Below are 17,131 nucleotides of genomic sequence, written 5' to 3' on the forward strand. Positions count from 1 at the left end.
AGGTGAGCGTGGCCACTGAAGAGGATCCGGGAAAGAGTTGCCCACTGCCAGGGCAGGTGGGCACAGTGGGAGACACAGCACGGGACACACCTTGTGTGCTGGGGGCTCCCAGGGCCCTCCTGTGTGAGGATGCTTGTTAAAAGTGCGAGTTTCCACCTCCCGGGATCGTGTTTCGGGAGGTCTGGAGTGGGCTCAGAAACCTGTGCAGCTTTAAATGCCCTGGTGCTTCTAACACACACCACCAACACAGGGAATTCTTATTAGGTAAATCAGAGTATTTACATTTTATCCGGAGGTCAGGGGCTTTTCAACTTGGATCCGTGGTTCCTTTGACGGTTTCTGTAGACATGTCGTGTGCTATTGAATACGCTGTATTTTTGCACATTATACATTTATACTTTGCTAGGGAAGAGAATCCATCCCATTTCCAAGGAAGAACTTCTTTCTCCTCATTCCTTCAGATGCAGACTTTACCACTCAGGTGTGCCTGTTGATGGTGCTGGGGAGAGCCCCGAATCTGTGTCAGCAGAGGAATGAGATGGATTTAGAGACACAGGGCTGGGGGAGTTCATTTGCTTAGGAACTAGCGACACAGACCCCTAGTGCACCCTTTGGAAAGCCCTGAAAGGACGATGTATTTGGGGCTGAGCTGGAAGAATAAGAAGGAAAGGAGGCAGCTGCAGGGTCGCTCGCAGGTCTACCACCAGCCTTCCCCAGAGAACTGGAGGCCAGAACTGGAGGAGGCAGGAAGAAATGGCAGGTCTTTGAATTTCTCCACCTTCTTGGGCAGAGGGGCCTCCATGGGGATCCATGATGCTGATTGTTTATCGCCAGTTGGGCCTCAGGGAACCAGAGGGAGCCTTACTCAGTGCCCTGAAGAGCTAATTAAGAATCACAATTAATTACTTTGTTGTATTCACAACAGAGGCTGAGGGATGAATTTCGTTCTTCCAGATCTAGAATCAGCTCCTCTCTGCCCCTCCATGCTCAGGCATTTGTCCAACAAACAGATATCCAGACTGGACATGGGACTCTACCTCAGAGGGTCCCTTCTACACAGGCTCTCCTTCCAAAGCGTAGTAGCTAACGTCTGGAAGTTTCTGGGGATCTGGCTCTCATTCATTTATTCAAGCAGGATTTGTGGCCCCTACTATGAACTCAGACAAGTCTGAGATTTTTCATTTCATTTTTCCCAGCCAAATTTAAAGAGGACTTAATCAAGTGGCCAGTTGACAGATCATTTTTGATGATAAATCACCCTGCAATTTTGGGCACGCATCTCAGAAGGAATGCAGAGAATTGGACGACATCTCCTTATTTGTGTGAAAGGCTTCTCAGCATGTAGCGCTCTAAAAATGGAAAAAGAAAATGATGCTGAATCCTGATTCATCCCTAGATTCACAAATAATTAATTTCTTATCTGTTTCACTAAGATGTGTTTTCAGTATTTTCTTTTTTAGGTTTAACCATTACTTATAAAATTTTTAGTATCTATGTTGTTTTAATCAACTGTACCTTATATTTTACATCAAAAATTAGTTGTAATAACTCAGTCCAGAAGACTTTCTAAAAAACTCTTAGAAACTTTGGTCAATTCCGATTTCTAAATATATATTTGTGGCAGAGAAGTATGATAAGGTGAGCGATAAAAAACTTGCAACGGTAAAAAGTGCTGCATTAGCAAAAACAATTCTGTAGGGGGAATGGAGTGAAAACATAGGTTCAAAGAGAAAAGGAACAACCTAGAATTTCCAACTGTTAAAGAAGAGCAGGTTGTGGGTTTTGTTTTTTTTTTGTTTTGAAATAGATGAGAGTATGAAATCACTGCTGCGTTTGGATTTCATAAGATGTACTTTAAAGGGTTGGGGCAGTTTTATTTTAAAATGTAAATATTTACCAAATGCCAGAAATCACATCCCTCACAAGTTTTAAAACTTATGTGAAAAATATTAGATGTCAACTTAAAACTGTGCAAGATGGGACACATAATTTCAAAAAAATGGGGGAGGGGGCATACCTAGAGCAAAAGCCCTTTTGAACCCCAGCCTGATGGCTCCTCTGGCCCCTTGACTCCCACCTTCTCCTGGAGGGAAGGGTGGATGGAGGCCAGGATGGAGATGGCCCTGGTTGTGGCTCACGCAGACTGCAGTGGGGGGGAGGGGAGCTGCTCTACACTTCCCTCCAGATTCCAGAACAGGAACAGGCCATGGCCTGCTTGGGGAGCTAGGCCTCTCCTTCACGCTGAATTAAACTGCCTTCAGCTGGAGAGGAGGGGCAGCTATTGGCCTGGGCAAACGATAAGGGACAGACCTGCAGGCACAGGTGGAGAGGGAGAACCGGCCCCAGGCCAGGGCGAGAGTCTCTGCAAATGATGATGGACCCAGCCCACCGCCCCTGGCCCACAGCACGCCTTCAAACCTGAGGGGAGGCCGTGTTTCCACAGAGGCACAGTTTATTTCACAGACAGTGGAGATGTTGTTTCTGAAGGGGAGGCCGAAGCCCAGTCTCAGGTGTGGGCTGAGGGATTCGTTCCAGTCACCAAAGACGTACTTTGGTTTCTGCTATTCCTACCCTACTCCTTCTCCCAGCCTGTCGTCCCCCACGTGTCTCCTCCCCGTTTCGTCCTACACCCTGTATCTGGTTGGTCTAAGCGTGTACGGCTGCCCTGGCAACCTCTTCCTCCCCACCTGCCCCTCCCCAAGGCCCTGAATCGGTGGACTAGGCTGAGAAGAGGACTCTCAGGAAAGGAGGCAGCATCCTTCCAAGGGTCCGAGGGGCAGGAGGATGGGGTATAGGTGAGGCTTCTCTAAGTGAGAGTCCCAGGGACGAAGCCAGTGGAATGAATCTTACTCCAGCTGCTGTGCCTCCCTCCAACTGCAGAGGGCGCCACAGAACTTAGAGGCAGAAGGCAGGGGGTGGGACCAACCATCACCCCGCCGCTGGTGGGAAGACCCTTGCCATGAGTGGGGCAAAGGAGCCCCAGGTCTGTCATGAACTAGCTGTGTGACTTGGGCAGGCCCTCCCTGGCTCTGGGCCTCAGTTTCCTCATCTGTGAACAGGGCGACAGTGAGGATCCAGCCAGAGAGGCTGGTGTGGGCAATGCCTGAAGCCCTGTGACCCGCTCTCCTCCGGGGGTTCCCGTGACTTCCCGGCTCAGCTCCCTCTCGCACTGAGACTTGGGGTCCAGCTGGCCCTTGTTCCTGAGAGCCCCTCGTGCTGCTGCATAGCCTCCCTCCTGCCGGCCTGGAGAGCTGGTCTCCCCCCTCCCTCTGCCCCCATCAGAGCCTGCGCAGCCAGGAGAACCCAGAGAAAGGTGCTGGAGGAGGATGGAGAGGCTGTCCCGATGGCGGAGCGATGGGCGAGGTGAGGGTACTGAGGGTCATACAGCGGCCGTCTGCTTGATGCTGTGGAAGCTGACCCGCGTGGGTGACGTGGGGATGGACACGGCCCGGGCCCCGGGGACTCGGAGGGAGTGACGGTCCTGCCAGCGGTGCCACTTCTTCTTCACAGCCGAGCGCACCTGCGGGGTTAGGAGGCGGCTCAACTGGGCCTGTGGAGGCCAATCCTGGGTCCCGGCCGGTCCTCTCCCCTGCTCCCTGCCCCTTGCAGGGCCACCAAGGGAGGCTGGGGCGGCCCCCCTGACTGCCAGCCTCACATCCAGAGACCGGCTGTTCCCAAAAGCAGGGTCCTTCTCACCTCCTCTGCAGCCCTGACCTCCTCGACCTCCTGAAAGACCTGCATTGCTTACCACAGCACGCAGCTGAGATGGAGAGCTAGTCATTGCAAGACCCGACCGTCACTGGTGCTGTTCTATTCTCATTTGTATTGCAATGGAAGAAGTTTTTCTGCAAACTGGATCATGTCCCCCACAGGCTAGCCTGGCACATGGTTGAACAGAATAACTGTTCCGTAAGCATTGTTTGCTTGCTTTATGGCTCCTTCTCTCCCTGCCCTCCAGCACGTGCCGGTCTCCACTGTTGGACTTTCCTATCTGGGGTCTGCTTTAACTGACAGAGACCCAGGCATGCAGACCCCACCATTGCCCTGTGCACGGGCAGGTGAAGAGGCCTCAGGATGGCACTGGCACTCCTCTGGGGTGTCTGGAAGCTCTCGGGCCCTGGGAGGGTGTCTGCTCTTTGCCCCAGCACCCACTGTGTGTCCTCACCCACCACAGGCCTGAGCGAACATCTCCCCCAAGTCCGCCGCGCTGGGATTCTGGGCCTTGTAAGCTAACCAAGTTTCACCAGAGCCTGGCTCCCTGGAGCCCACCCACAGGCGTGTGGCCTTCCCTGAGGCGGCAGGGGACAGGAAAGGACGCGCTGGTGTCTTTCTGCTCCCTGGGTCCATAAAGGCCTGGATGCACGGCTCACACCTGACTTGCTCCTGGAAAGCGCTCTCCTGTCATCACCTGTGTTCTGGCTTCCTTCTTCTGTGAGCCCCTGTGGCCTGGGCTCCTGCCCACCCAGCTCTCCGAGTGCAATGAGAGAGTCGGTATATCGTTTCTGACCTGCAGAGTCAACCTTCTAAACTGGTTGGAGTCCCTCAGGCAGGATTCCTGTCTCCCCAAAGCTGGGTGGTTTCTCCAGACTTCCCCTCCCTTCTCCAGAGCAGAGCTGAGCAGAGCCAGGGATGCCCAAAAGGCTGGGGGGCTCCCCTCGAACTTCCCTGAAGTGGGGTCTGAGGACAGGCCTCCCGGGCCTGGTGTCATACCTCTCCGTTGAAGAAGCAGTAGAAGACGGACACAAAGAAACCCTGGGAAGGAAGAGGGAGATGTCAGTGACCTGCTCAGGGAGCCACTCTGACTGGGGGGTCGGGGGGTGGAGAGGGGACAGGATGACTGGGGGAACACTCTGACTCGGGACCCCGGAGGCTCAGAGCTGGGTAGGCACCCCCATCGTGGAGCAGGTGTACCTGCAGGGGTCCACTGCGAGTGACAGGCTGCCATGAGTCCTCAGAGCAGGGGCCGGGCCGGCAGGAGGTGCAGGCTAGGGTGACCCTGACCCAGTCAGGGGTGGGCCCACCTGGGCCCTGGGGTGGGAGTGACGGCGCCAGGGCCTGGGTTCAGGATGTGCACGCGCTTGTATTTCAGTGCATACGAACTAAACCAAGCCAGCGAGGGCACGGGTGCCTGAGCACGCCAGGTCAGGGGCGCTCTCTGTGGCCGCATCCCACTACGTGCCCCACCTGGAATGACTGCAGGAAGGAGTTGAAATAGATGAACACGATCTGTGACAGCTCGTCCTCCCCAGGGCTGACGAAGAAGAGCATGTAGGTGACGCCCAGAAGGGGCAAGAGAACCAGGGTGGCCTTCACCGCTTTCCTGGAGAGGGGGAAGGGTGACAAGACCCATCTGAGCCCCTGAGGCACGTGGGGCCTCACTCGCTGGCGTCTCTTCTGGGAGCCTAAGCGAGGGCCCCACCCAGAGGCAGGGGGATGGCCCAGATGGCCTCCTCACTCCTCCCCCGCTGAGGGTCAAGGCACCCATCACTCACCTGTACTGGATCGTCTCTGACGTGGTGGATGCTCGTAACTTCGTCATTAGGATCCTGACGATGTTGAACAGAAATACAAAATTGATCTGGAGGGACGGGGGCAGAGAGGGAAAAAGGAAGGACCACGCGGTGGGGATGAGAGGAGAGGCGACCACCTCCCCTGTAACCCACTGAGAATCCACGGCCCAACCCACTCACCCCAGCACCTGCCTGGGGTCCCAAGACCTCTGCTCCTCCCTCCCCGGGGCAGGCAGGTACCCCACTTGCCGGGTCCCCTGTCACCTGAGGACTCCAGAGCCTGCTTCTCCACACCCTGACCCGAGGGAGGAAAAGCAGCCTTGGAGGCAGTGCACAAGGGCACAAAGGTCACTCCTTCCTGAAGTGCCCAGAGCTCTGCCCGGCCCGCCCCCGCTGCTGCAGGGCCCCCACTTGTCAACTGAGGGTCTCCCTGAGGCCCTTTGGACACAGGACAGTCCTGCCCTGGTGGAGCAGACCCGGCCAGATGGAGTGATTAATAACTCGGTTGCTGGGAGGAGTGATTAATCTCTCACCATTCGTCCCCTGCACCCAGGAAAACTCTAGATTCTTCGCAGACACGCCTGAGGCAATGGAGATGAACAGGCTGCTGGGCTGACTCCAGCAGTTGGCTCCTGGAAGGGCCTCACTTATCTTCATTCTGAGCCTTCTCTCAGCATCGGAGCCTGCCGCTCCCAGCCTCTCCCCGGGACCTGCCCGTGTGGCTTCCCGGGGCAGCCCTGTGCTGCATGTGGTGGTCTCTGCGGGTGTGCAAGTGTCCTGTTAACCCGTGTCGGCTTGTCTGTGTGCCTGTGTGCTGCCTTCTCCATGCTCCCCGTGGGTCTGTGCTCTGTGCTTGTGTGTTTGCCTTGGTGTGTTCCTGTGTGAGTGTGGACCTGGGGACATGGACACACCCGTGTCTCTCTTCATCCATCTCCAAGTGCGAGTAGACAGGAAAGTGAGTGTTGTATGCCTAACACCCTGGGGACCTCGCACAGGAAAGTACCCATGGGTCAGAAGGAGATACGTATTAGCCCGGGGGTGTCTGCTGGCTCGTGTGTGTGCACATGTCTGAGTATGTGCGTGTGTTTATACACACACACCCCCTCCCAAGTCCTGGTCCTGAGATTCCGTCATTTCTGGAGCCTCCTAAGTTCTGAGGCTTGGGGACACAGGCAGACACCACGGGACACACAGCCCTGTGGCCTCTGCATCACCCCTAAGCTTGAGGCTACTCTGGGGCCCTGGGGGCTCCCTCCTCAGCCACGGCCTGCTGTTCCAGTGCCCACAGTGGCACAGCCTGGTGAACCCAGGGCGAGGGGTGGTGGAAGCGTTCAGCCAGGGCTGCCCATGGCCTACCGCACCCTGCTTCCTCTTAAGGCCTGTCTAACTTCCAGCTCCTGGGTTTCTGGTCTATGCCCTTGGATCGTGAGGTCACTTTAACACACAGGCCGATCCTAATTTTCTCACACAAGTGATACAAAATACTTGGCCTTTTCCGATTCTTCATGACTTCTGTGAGAACAGAGGTTGTTGGACTCAAAATACATTCTCACTTCTTCCACATTTCCCTGTATTAAATCTTATTCACTAATCGTCCATAAACCCACTAAGCAATTCACTCAGTTATCCACCCACTCTTATCCACCTATCCCTCCATCCATTAATCCATCCAAATATTACTCAACCATCCATTCATTATTTTATCCACCCACCCTCCCACCCACTTATTTAACACGTAACATTCATCCATCCATCTAAATATCTACTCAACATTCCATTCATCAGTTTATCTACCCACCCACCCACTCACCCACTTATTCAACAGGTAACGTACATACATCCACTAACCATCCAACCACCCATCCATCTAGTCAATAAGCAATTGCTGAGCACCTCCGGGCTACAGGGCGCTGTTCCATGTGCTGAGGCAAGAGCAGGGACAGGGGCTGGTGTGGAGGGTCTGGGAGACAAGGCCTTATGCCCTCTGCTCACCCTAGGCAGGAGCTGGTGATGCTGCCTACACCCCACCTCAGGCTGGTCTGTGCAGCCCCAAAGTCACTCTTTCCTTTTGGGCTTGGTTCCCAGCTTCCCCCTTTACAACATCTTCTCCACCTCACTTCACCGCAGGCACCTTCCTCCCTTCCCCAGGGAGCCGCTGACACCGCCCTCCCACCTGGTTTCCAAACCCTCCCTGTCTGCGCATGTGCAGAGGCGGGCAGGGAGGGAGGAAGGGGGACTGACATCTCTTCCTCCTTGGCTTCAGACACGGTTCCTCCTGTCCTTTAAACCCAGGCTGGGAGAGGTAGTCCCAGCCCTTGGGGGTGTCCTCTGCTCCCCTCCAGCTCTGGGTATTGGGGTGCTGCCATCACATCGCAGCTCCTTGTAGCGCACATTCACCAAGCCCAGCAACATAGCCAGCCTGCTTGTCCACCTGGATCTGTGGAGCCTAGTGAGTCTCAGAGGCCCAAGTCCTGAGTCCTACTGCGTTCAGGGCCCTGGCTGGGCCACAGAGAAAGCCCAGACAACTCACATCCCTGCTCACAAGGCCCCTGGACACCAGGGTTCTCCCACTAGAGTATGCACATCAAAGGCGCTTGTTCCAAATGCCGCTCTTGGACACACCCCCGAGATCCCCAGTGGCAGGTGGAGGCCCTGGGATCTCCATTTGGAATAGGGGCGGCCGGGATATTGCTGAGGAAGACACCACCCACGGAACAAAGAGGCAAGGCTTTCACCGGACAGACCTCACGTGCCACACACCATTCACCTGTAGCTGCAGGGGACAGTTCTCAGCTTGGGGCTTTCTCTGGTGCCAGGAGAGCTAGCTCAGCCTGAAAATGGGGAGAGGGTAGCTGGAAATGTGGGGATTCAAGGTCTCCAGGGCAACCTCCACGGATGGGGCATGAAGCATATGGGTAAGTAACCCTGCTTCCCGACCAGGGGTCAATTCTGAGACTCTTCTACGTGTTGCCCCATGGAAGCCTGCTTATCACTTAACGTTTATCGGTTTCCTCCCTTCCTTGTCCTCTACTCCCACCCCTCGTTGTGTTTCCTGGGACCACCTCCCACCAAGTCCTTGTCGCATGGCTCTAATTCCAGCTATTCCGATTGGCATCTGCGTGGCCTTGGGCAAATGACTTCATTAACGTTTCTGAGCTTCTGCTTCCTTGTCCGTCCAGTGGGGATAGCCATGGAGCCCATCTGGGAAGGTTGGCACAGGTTCAAATACTCATGGACAGCACTGAGCTCATGCCTTTCCCACGCCATCAACAGTGACAACAGCCTCCTGCAAACCCAACCAGCCAACTCACTTCCCAGAACCCAGAAATGAGCACGGGTCTCTCAGACAGCTGTGGACTGCTGGGGGAGGCCAGGGGTGGCAGGGTATCCAAAGGAAGGGATGGCGGGAGGTGGTGGGTAACCTGCCCTCCAGTCTCAGCTCAGCTAACTATTAGTGATGACCTTGAGCAGCTGTTTCACCTCCCAGGTTCTTCATCTGTGAAACGGGGAGCATCATCCCTACTTCCAGGCATCGAGGATGTGAGGATCGGAAGTAATGAAGATAGAGCTTCTGGAAGGGCTGAGCTTGGAACCTGGAAGCCCTGTCCATGCATATAGCTGGGTGTGGGCTGGGTCCAAAGGGAAAGACAAGCACGGGGCTCTTGGTGAGGGTGGAACCGGAGAAGGGGGCATGGAGAGGAGGTGGGAGTTGGGTATTGTCACTGCGCCTTCCAAGCCTGTCCCCCTTCTCTGTTCATTTCCTCACTGCTGTCCAACATCTTTGCAGAGGGGGCTCGCTTCCCACCCAAGCCAGCCTTTCCGCTCACACTGGTGGAGGGGGGCATCAGTGACTCATTGCAGCTAGGACTCCAAGGACAATGATTCCCCCTTCTGACGGCTGACAAGGACTGGCTTCTATCTCTGAAATGAATGGAGCCCTGAGGGTGGAATTTCAGGCAGTGGGTAAAAAACCTTCCTAGTCATCTCCGTTCGTATACATCAAGGACACTCCAAAGATGGGGGGTCAAATGAATCCCTGAGGAAATTACAAAAAGGAGGAGAGTAAGGAAATAAAAAGAGATAAACAGTCATTGTCTCCAAGGTAGACCAAAGAAACCCCCATTAGGCACCTGCTGTGTGCAAGGGGGTGGTGCTCTCTCAAGCATCGTGCACTGGGAGCAGGTGGCCCTTTAAGGAGCCTGAAATTAACAAGCCTGAAATAAGTCTTATGTAAATGCCAGTTTCTTATGGGGCTTTTTTGTATGTCTATTTTTTTTAGCATATGATATATAATGGGTTCTTTTTTTTTGCAGAATGCAGCCTCTACTTAAAATCTACCTTAATTAAAGCTCGTTGTGGTTTACATACCTGGCAGCAATTATACCTTAGATGTTAATACATTTGGCAAAGGGCGGGGAGCTGGATGAGGAATAATTGCTCGTTATGCTTCCTTTGTCCCACTGCTCCAGGCTGGGGGCGGTGGGCTGGGCCCTGGAGGGGGTCGCTGCGGGTAGAGGGAGAGTAGGTCTGAGCTGAACAGAATCCCGCGGACCCTTCTCTTGCCACCAGCTGCCCTCCTTGCCTGGCTTGTACCTGGCAAGGGGATGTCAGATGTCGGAGGCATTAGAAATCTGCCAGTCGGATTTTCTCTGCCCAGAACCTGAGGGCCAGAGAGGGGAGAGGGCTGCATCAGGGCGTGGAGCGCGAGGAAGGGAGAGCTGGGAGCGGGATGCCAGGCAGCGGGGTGGTGCGTACAGAGTGTGTGCGGGGGGGCCGATCCAGACCCTGTCCCTCCCCAGCATCTCTGCTGGGTGGGTCCTCTGCTGTCCTCCTGGTGCCCAGCCCTGTCCCACTTCCCACTGAGGACCTACCAAGAGCACGAGGATGATGGGGCCCTGGTAGATGTAGTCCACCAGGTCGCCGGGCTCCTTGCCAAACCAGCACCTGCAAAGATGGAGTGGCTGTAAGTGGCCTGCTGAACCACAGCCTGGGGACCACTGCAGCCTCGGGGCCAGGGTCCTCTGTCTTGACTCTTTCTGAGATCCAATCTCCATGGCTCTTCCTTCCCCCGAAGCCTGGGTGGACAGCCCCAGCCCCACTGACCACCCTGGCTCATACCCGGGCTGCCTTTTGCCCTACATGGAGGGTCTGGTCTCCCCAGGCAGACTGAGGCAGGTCCTGGGTCTCCTCCTCCTTCTCCTTGCTCCCTCACCCCATCCCAGGATGCTGGGCCCAGGGCTGGACATGCAGGAGGCCCATGAAAGGAGAGCTGGGCTCCCCGTCGCTGGCCAGGGCCCAACTGCCTGTACCACCTGTTCCCTCATTGCTTGGAACCCGCCTCTCCTTGTGCCAGGCACTCAGACGCACAAAGCAGCAGATGTGGAGGCAGGAGCCTTCTCCTAGCCCGATCCCTGGCCTCATTCACCCAGGGAAGGAAGCTTGCTCCTGTTAGAGGCTTGGTTATTCTTTGGGGATGCTGGGGGTGAAGAAGCTTCAGGGTCTGGAGGAAGGGCTGGCCCAGGACCCAGTCTGGCTCTGCCAGCAACTCCTACTGGACCTCAGAAAGGGCCCCACAGAGTTCAGGAAATTCTGTGTCTTCTGCAACTTCAGAGGTCATCCAGTGCACATTGCCTCAGGCAGGATTCTCCCCTGCAGCCTCCCAGCACTGTTTTTTTACTTTTCTTTGCTTAAACACCCGCTTTGATGGGAAGCTCACTACCTCTCAAGGCAGCCCTCTCACTCTTGGGCAGCTTTTATCGTTAGGAGCTCTTCCTAATGTTGAGCTCTCAGAACCCACGCCATTCCTACCCCCTGCCCCCAGATCCCATCTGCTCCCTCCATCCTCAGAGACCCCTTGAATATTTGTATACAGATACTGACGTTCCTCTGTCCCCTCTTTTCTCAGCTGGTGGCACCCAACTTCCCCGCCGTTCCCTGGCTGACCTGCAGCCAGAATTGCCATCATCTGGGCCGAGGCTGAGTATTTCAAAGTCTCTGGTGCAGAGAGGGTCCCAGCACGGAACACTGCACCCCAGGAAGAGACTGGGACGCCAGAATAAAACAAGCTTCCACTGGCCTGGCCCGGGCATCTGTGAGGGGCTCAGTACCACAGCTGGAGGTGCTCTGAGCTGAAAGCCTGGAGCCAGACTTGCCACATCCAACTCCAGGAGGCCGCCCTGCCAAAGGCTAAGGGGGTCGTGCGTTGGGTGCTTAAAGGAACGATTCCTAACTCAATTCAACAAAGTCGACTTGACACCTATCGCATGAGTACCTCTGGGTGCCAAGGAAATGTTCTCAATTTAAGGACAATGGAAAAGTGAACTGTCCTGGCGTGGCTGCAATTCTTGCCCCGTGGCTGACCTGTCCTAACATCCCTCTGAGCCCCATGGCTGGCCCGTCCTTACTTACTGTTCATTCTCATAGTAGAGTTTGCCAATGGCCCAGGCGATGATGATGGGGCAGGGGATGCCTGAAAGAAGGACAGACACAGCTGCAGTGGACAGACAGATGGTCAGGAGCCCCTCTTGTAGAACACAGTGTGGGGAGGAACCACAAAGGGCTAGGATCTTGTTTCCAATCATCTAACTGCAGGCCATCCATGCCCTTGAGGGGCCCTGTCCCTAGACCCCTGCCCCCATCCCTCCCTCCCTCTCAGCCATCCCCTCCAAGCAGGTCAGAGAGATGAGGGGACAGCGTGATTTTCTGAGATTTTTTGATAGAGAAGTGGAGCTGGCCAGCTTTTCTTTTGAAGCCAGAGACAAAGGTCTTTGGATTGGCCATTCCAGGCAAGAAGAGGAAGGCTATTTGTGGACTGTCCTTTCAGAGGGACTATTTGCTTCTTCCTCTCCAGCATGGAGGGGAGTGGCTGCATCCTCGGACTGTCCTGGGGATGGTAGACAGGAATGTGATCCGGTCCTTGGACCCAAGATGAAGGGAGGTGACCCTGTCAGCAGTACCCTCTCCCCACTAGACCCTGCAGGTCCCCCCAGGACCCTCACACCATCCAATGAAGAGGAAGAGCCGCTTGCGCAGGCGATCGGTGGAGTAGGTCATGACGATGGCCGTGTGCAGGTAGCAGCCCTCCACGAACATCCAGAAGAAGTTAGTCACCACGAAGTAGTTGAAGCTGGTGGTGATGCAGCGGCACCAGACCTGCGCAGGGCAGGCAGCAGTCAGTGGCTGCCTGGGGCCCAGGCCCAAGTGCACAGCTTGGGCGCTGATGGAGGGGAGGTCGTTTGAGTTGAGTCATGGACATGGCATTAAACACCCTTGAACCTCATTCTGGGAAGCTTCATCCTTTCTCTTCCACATTTTCCAGAAAGTGCCAGGCTCCCCTGGTACCAGGGGGTCTGACTTCTCACCAGTGTTTTCTAATCTCCTTTTTCATAAAAGAAAGAGGGAGTCTGACTCTGAGATCTTTGCAGGGAGAGGCTAGAACTGAACAGCACTGTCGTGTTTCACCGTCACTTTTTTTTGAGGGTCACCTTCACTTCACAGCGAGTCAGACTGGTTTCCGTTTCGGGATGGACTATGAAATTTCATGTAGAAAAAAAATAGCGAGTCAATTAGAAGAAAATTGTTATTGAACTAGTACAGGGTCTGTGAAGGTGAGCTGCAGCGGTGGAGGTGACCCTCCCAAATCTCTGGGTTTAGGAGATTCTGGGCTTAGTGTCATCTCTGCCGTCTCCGGAGGGAGACTTCCTTACACCAGGACCTCGGGCAACTGGCCATACCTCTCTGAACCTCATCGTGCTGCAGAGAAAAGAATAATCCCATCTTGCAGGTTGGTTCAAGAAGATGGAGGTGGCAAAGGCAGGAGCCAAGAAATGAATTGGTGCCATTTGCCTTCTCAGCTGAGGGGAATCTGTCCCTGTCCTTCTGAGCACGGTTACTACCCCTCCCTCGGGGGACAAGCCTGCCCAGAGCCACCTTGGGCCACGGCCAGGTCTGGCCTCAGGCCAGAGCTCTTCTCAACTGACCCTACCTGGCCATCTTCCCCAGGGATTCGTCACCAGGGCACCCTCAGAGCTGAGGATGTGGGGATTGGTGGTTAGAGGAGCCCTGTGATGGGGAGCTGACTGTCCTCTTGGACAGCTCAGCGCCTCTCTGTTCGGCTCTAACAGCTGGGCTGTCAGACGATCAATCAGCTGAGCTGATCACAGCCAGTGACTTTCCTCCATGGTCCCAGCCCTGATCTCGGGCCCCATGCGGCCACCTGTCTCCTCTGTTCTGAGAAAGTCCTGCTGAGGCGGAATGCCAAAGATCCCCTCCTCCCAATCTTGTTTTTCCTCCGAGTTAACGATGCCTTGTCAGTACAAGCCAACATGGGGCTGCAGGGCACCCCAAACTGACTGAATTCCACTGGTGCTGAGGCAGGGCTCAGCATGGGGCCAAGTGAGGCGTCAAGCCAGGCTGGGTGTGTGCTCAGGTCTAGCCATCCAGAGACGATGTATTGCGCAGTCTCTAACGGTGGGCCAAAGAGCTCCGTGCACGGCTCCACGCTGGGCTCTGGTTTTACGACGTGGACACAGTACTACAGTGGTTGACACAAATCCACCGTGGGCAGCTAACGTGCTGGCTGCTCAAGGTCCTGGTGGCCCAGATGTAGAGGCATCATTACAGTGTCATCTAACCTCCCCGAGCCTCAGTTTCCATGTCTGTATAATGGGGGCGAAATCCCTACAGGTCTCTCATCGGAATGAATTGCTCTAAAGCTCAATAGAGATTAATTTCAGCCTCCTTTTCTCTAAGGAATCTCTGGGAGGTGCTAAAGTCACAAGACGGGGATAACCCAAAGCCTGCTGTCAGGTCTGTGCTGCTCCCCAGACCCCGGCCTGGAGCCCCATTCCCCCACCCCTGGCTCTGGAGGGACAATGAATGGGTGCAGGTGAGCTCAGGTTCGGGTCTGCACGCGAGGACTGGGCAAGAGAGATGGGGGCCCCCAGAGCCCAGAGTCCCCCAGGTCCGGCCCCAAACCTCTACCCAGAGACCTCATTGCTCTCATGCACTTCGTGGTCGATGAGCTGCAGTAGGAACCACGTGACATTTCGCAGGATGAATGTGGTGATGAGATTCCAGTGAATCACGTTCCGCAGACAGCGGATGCTCCTGCGGGACGACCGGGGCAGGGATCAGCCGGGACAGGCTGCACCTGGGCTCAGAGCTCAGCTGGGGCGGGGGGCAGGGGGCAGCTGGCGTCATGGGGCAGCTGGGCCTGCGCCCCCTGCCACCCCCTCCTCAGGCAAGGGAGAGACTCAGCCTGGGGTGAAGGCAGGGCTGCACCAGGAACCAAATTCCCATTCGCGGTGACCACGGTTGGGTCTTCCAGAGCTGGTTCCCTTTTTGCCTCCTGCATGCCCGCCAGCGGTCAGTGCCCAGGCACCTCCCCAAGCCCCTTTTGTCCGTTGGCTCCAGGGACCCCGGAGAGGAGCTAAGAATGGGTGAGGTGAAGGGGTGCCGTGGGAGGAGGGCAGAGAAAAAGCAGGGGCGGGGTGGACTCACCGCAGGGCCAGGAAAAGCAGGAAGGCAGCCACGAGGGCTGCCACAGACACGCAGTGGCCCAGGTAGTTGATAATGAGCGCGACGCGGTAGTGCAGGTCATACTTCCTCTGCTGGACACACAGACAGACACACGGGCAGACAGAGGCTTGGGGCATGTGGAGGGTGGGGCCAGGCACTCTAGCAATGGCCACCCTGTGCGTCCTGACCCTGGGGGCAGAAGAGGCTCCAAGTGTCACCACCACACCTGGCACCCAGAGCTCTCTCCTGTCGGCCCTGCGTGGCTCTTGGTATAAATGGCTGTGGTCAGGTGTCCCCTGTGCAGTTGGAGGGCAGATCTGAGCACAGTGTATTCTGAGTTATGCCAGAGATATGGGCATGTAGAACCTATTTTCTTTTTAATTCTGGAATGGGAGTTGCTACACCTGTGTTTCATCTCAGCTCACACCCTAACGGGCTGAGCAACTGAAGGTGTATTGATTTATATCTCTGGGACTCAGTTTTGATATCTGTACAATGGAGCCAACCTGTCCTCCTGTCTCAGAAGCAGCGACCTATGGCAGGTCTGGGGGTGCCTTGGGATCAGTCTGCCCGGGGTGCAGCAGTGAGGGGGTACCTTATCTGTAGAGATTTTAAGAGCAATATTAAGACCAAATAAAATCAGTCTGCTTTTTATTATCACCACGTGCTGGCAATTCTGAACAGAGGCAATGATAAAATACTCCTTCCTGCCAGGGCAGACTATCCCGCCACCCCACACCGCTTTGGTTTGCCACTGCTCAGAGGGGCTGTGAGACGAAGAGGTGACGGCAGAGGGCAGGAGGGGACCTCTTTCTCTCCTTTATGGCCCATCCCACTTGTCACTCTTGTGGCCCTCACTGCAGACCCCTTTGGCTCGCATTCTGTAGAATCACTTTCTCAGGGCAGACAAATGTTTTTCCTCTGAACTTGGACTTCTTTTGAGGAAAAGTTTCAGCCCCACTGGGGGCCGTAATGGGCAAAGGAGGAGAGGGATGGGGTGGGATGTATCATTTGGGGTCAGGAACGAGGCGAAGCTTCAAGAGGAAGGAGGCTGGCACCGCAGATAACACGGAATCCAGCACCAGAGCAAGGGGGGCTGGTGAGGTCGGAGTGGGACCCAGCTTCCCATGGGGACTGCCCTTCTGGGGGCTGCACTTGTTTCCACGTGGAGTCTTAGAATCAGAATGCCACACGGGGAAACTGAGGTCCAGAGGAGGAAGGAAGTCACACTGCCTGTTAGATGTCGGGGCACTGGTTACAGGGTCCTCCCCTTCTCGTGCCATGTGCCACCTTGCTGGTGTCCTCCACCAGCTGAGCTCTCCTGAAGGTGAGCCTCCACGTCCCCTTCTCACAGGGCAGGGGGCATAGAGTGGTGGCAAGAGGTGCAAGAAAGGGGTGGGTGGGTGACACAGGACTGGTTCTGCCACCCTTGGCATCTTCTGTGCTCTATCTGAGTCCTACTACCTGTACAGGACCAGGGGTGAGGCAGGTGGGAGCCACTCACCTTATCGTCCAAAATGGGCTGACACTGTGAGTAGTTGATCCGTGAGGCCCAGGTCCCGTTCTCCAAGCACTCTCGGTAGGCATTCCCTACAAACATGCACCAAGAGGCGGGTCACTCCCCTCCTCAAGAACACTCCCTGGCTCCCTAGTGCCCACAGGATAAGGTCCCTATGTCTCAGCCTCTCTAGGCCGGGAAACACGCCTGAACGTTCACGTGAAAGTCATTCATGTGAAAAGTGCACAGAAGCCTTACCACTCATGGTAGCTAAAAGGCATGATAAAACCCATTTCTGATACAATTTTGACTAGCATTTTGTACACTCGCTTTAATTTTGTTTGAAACTGAACCCCACCGTGAGCCCTGGGATGTGGCTGAACATTCACTGCTTTCAGCATGCCAAAGAGTTTCCATCCTAATCGCGATCATTTTATGCTCCTGAGATCCATAGTTTTCCCACCAGTATCAGCACTTCCACTTTCACCATAGTCACTATTTCTACAGCAGGTGTTTGCCCTGTACCAGGTCCTCTTCTAACTGCTTTGTTTACACTCGTCCATGCAATCCTCAGGCAACCCCATGGAGTAGGTACTGAGATTAA

The 17,131-nt window shown here is 55.3% G+C and overlaps 1 protein-coding gene across 20 annotated transcripts in view; it reads right to left on the minus strand.

Moving 5' to 3' along the window:
- Positions 1-2,434: 2,434 nt before the first annotated feature.
- Positions 2,435-17,131, minus strand: part of CRHR2 (corticotropin releasing hormone receptor 2) — a 44,419-nt gene continuing 29,722 nt past the window's right edge. For 2 of the 20 annotated variants that reach the window (XM_067746640.1, XM_067746645.1), the window contains 10 exons: positions 16,534-16,619; positions 15,012-15,118; positions 14,501-14,618; positions 12,509-12,662; positions 11,919-11,979; positions 10,382-10,454; positions 5,493-5,578; positions 5,185-5,320; positions 4,711-4,752; positions 3,230-3,520 (listed from right to left, as the gene is read on the minus strand). In XM_067746640.1, the coding sequence (XP_067602741.1) occupies positions 3,380-3,520; positions 4,711-4,752; positions 5,185-5,320; positions 5,493-5,578; positions 10,382-10,454; positions 11,919-11,979; positions 12,509-12,662; positions 14,501-14,618; positions 15,012-15,118; positions 16,534-16,619 (1,004 nt within the window). In that variant the 3' untranslated portion in view covers positions 3,230-3,379. Of the gene's footprint in view, positions 3,521-4,710; positions 4,753-5,184; positions 5,321-5,492; positions 5,579-7,258; positions 10,171-10,381; positions 10,455-11,918; positions 11,980-12,508; positions 12,663-14,500; positions 14,619-15,011; positions 15,219-16,533; positions 16,620-17,131 lie in introns of those variants that run through there. The other 18 variants (XM_067746639.1, XM_067746644.1, XM_067746633.1 and 15 more) reach the window with 16 other exon arrangements.

This window comes from Pseudorca crassidens, chromosome 8 (genome assembly GCF_039906515.1).
Source record: "Pseudorca crassidens isolate mPseCra1 chromosome 8, mPseCra1.hap1, whole genome shotgun sequence".
Taxonomy (NCBI): Eukaryota; Metazoa; Chordata; class Mammalia; order Artiodactyla; family Delphinidae; genus Pseudorca; species Pseudorca crassidens.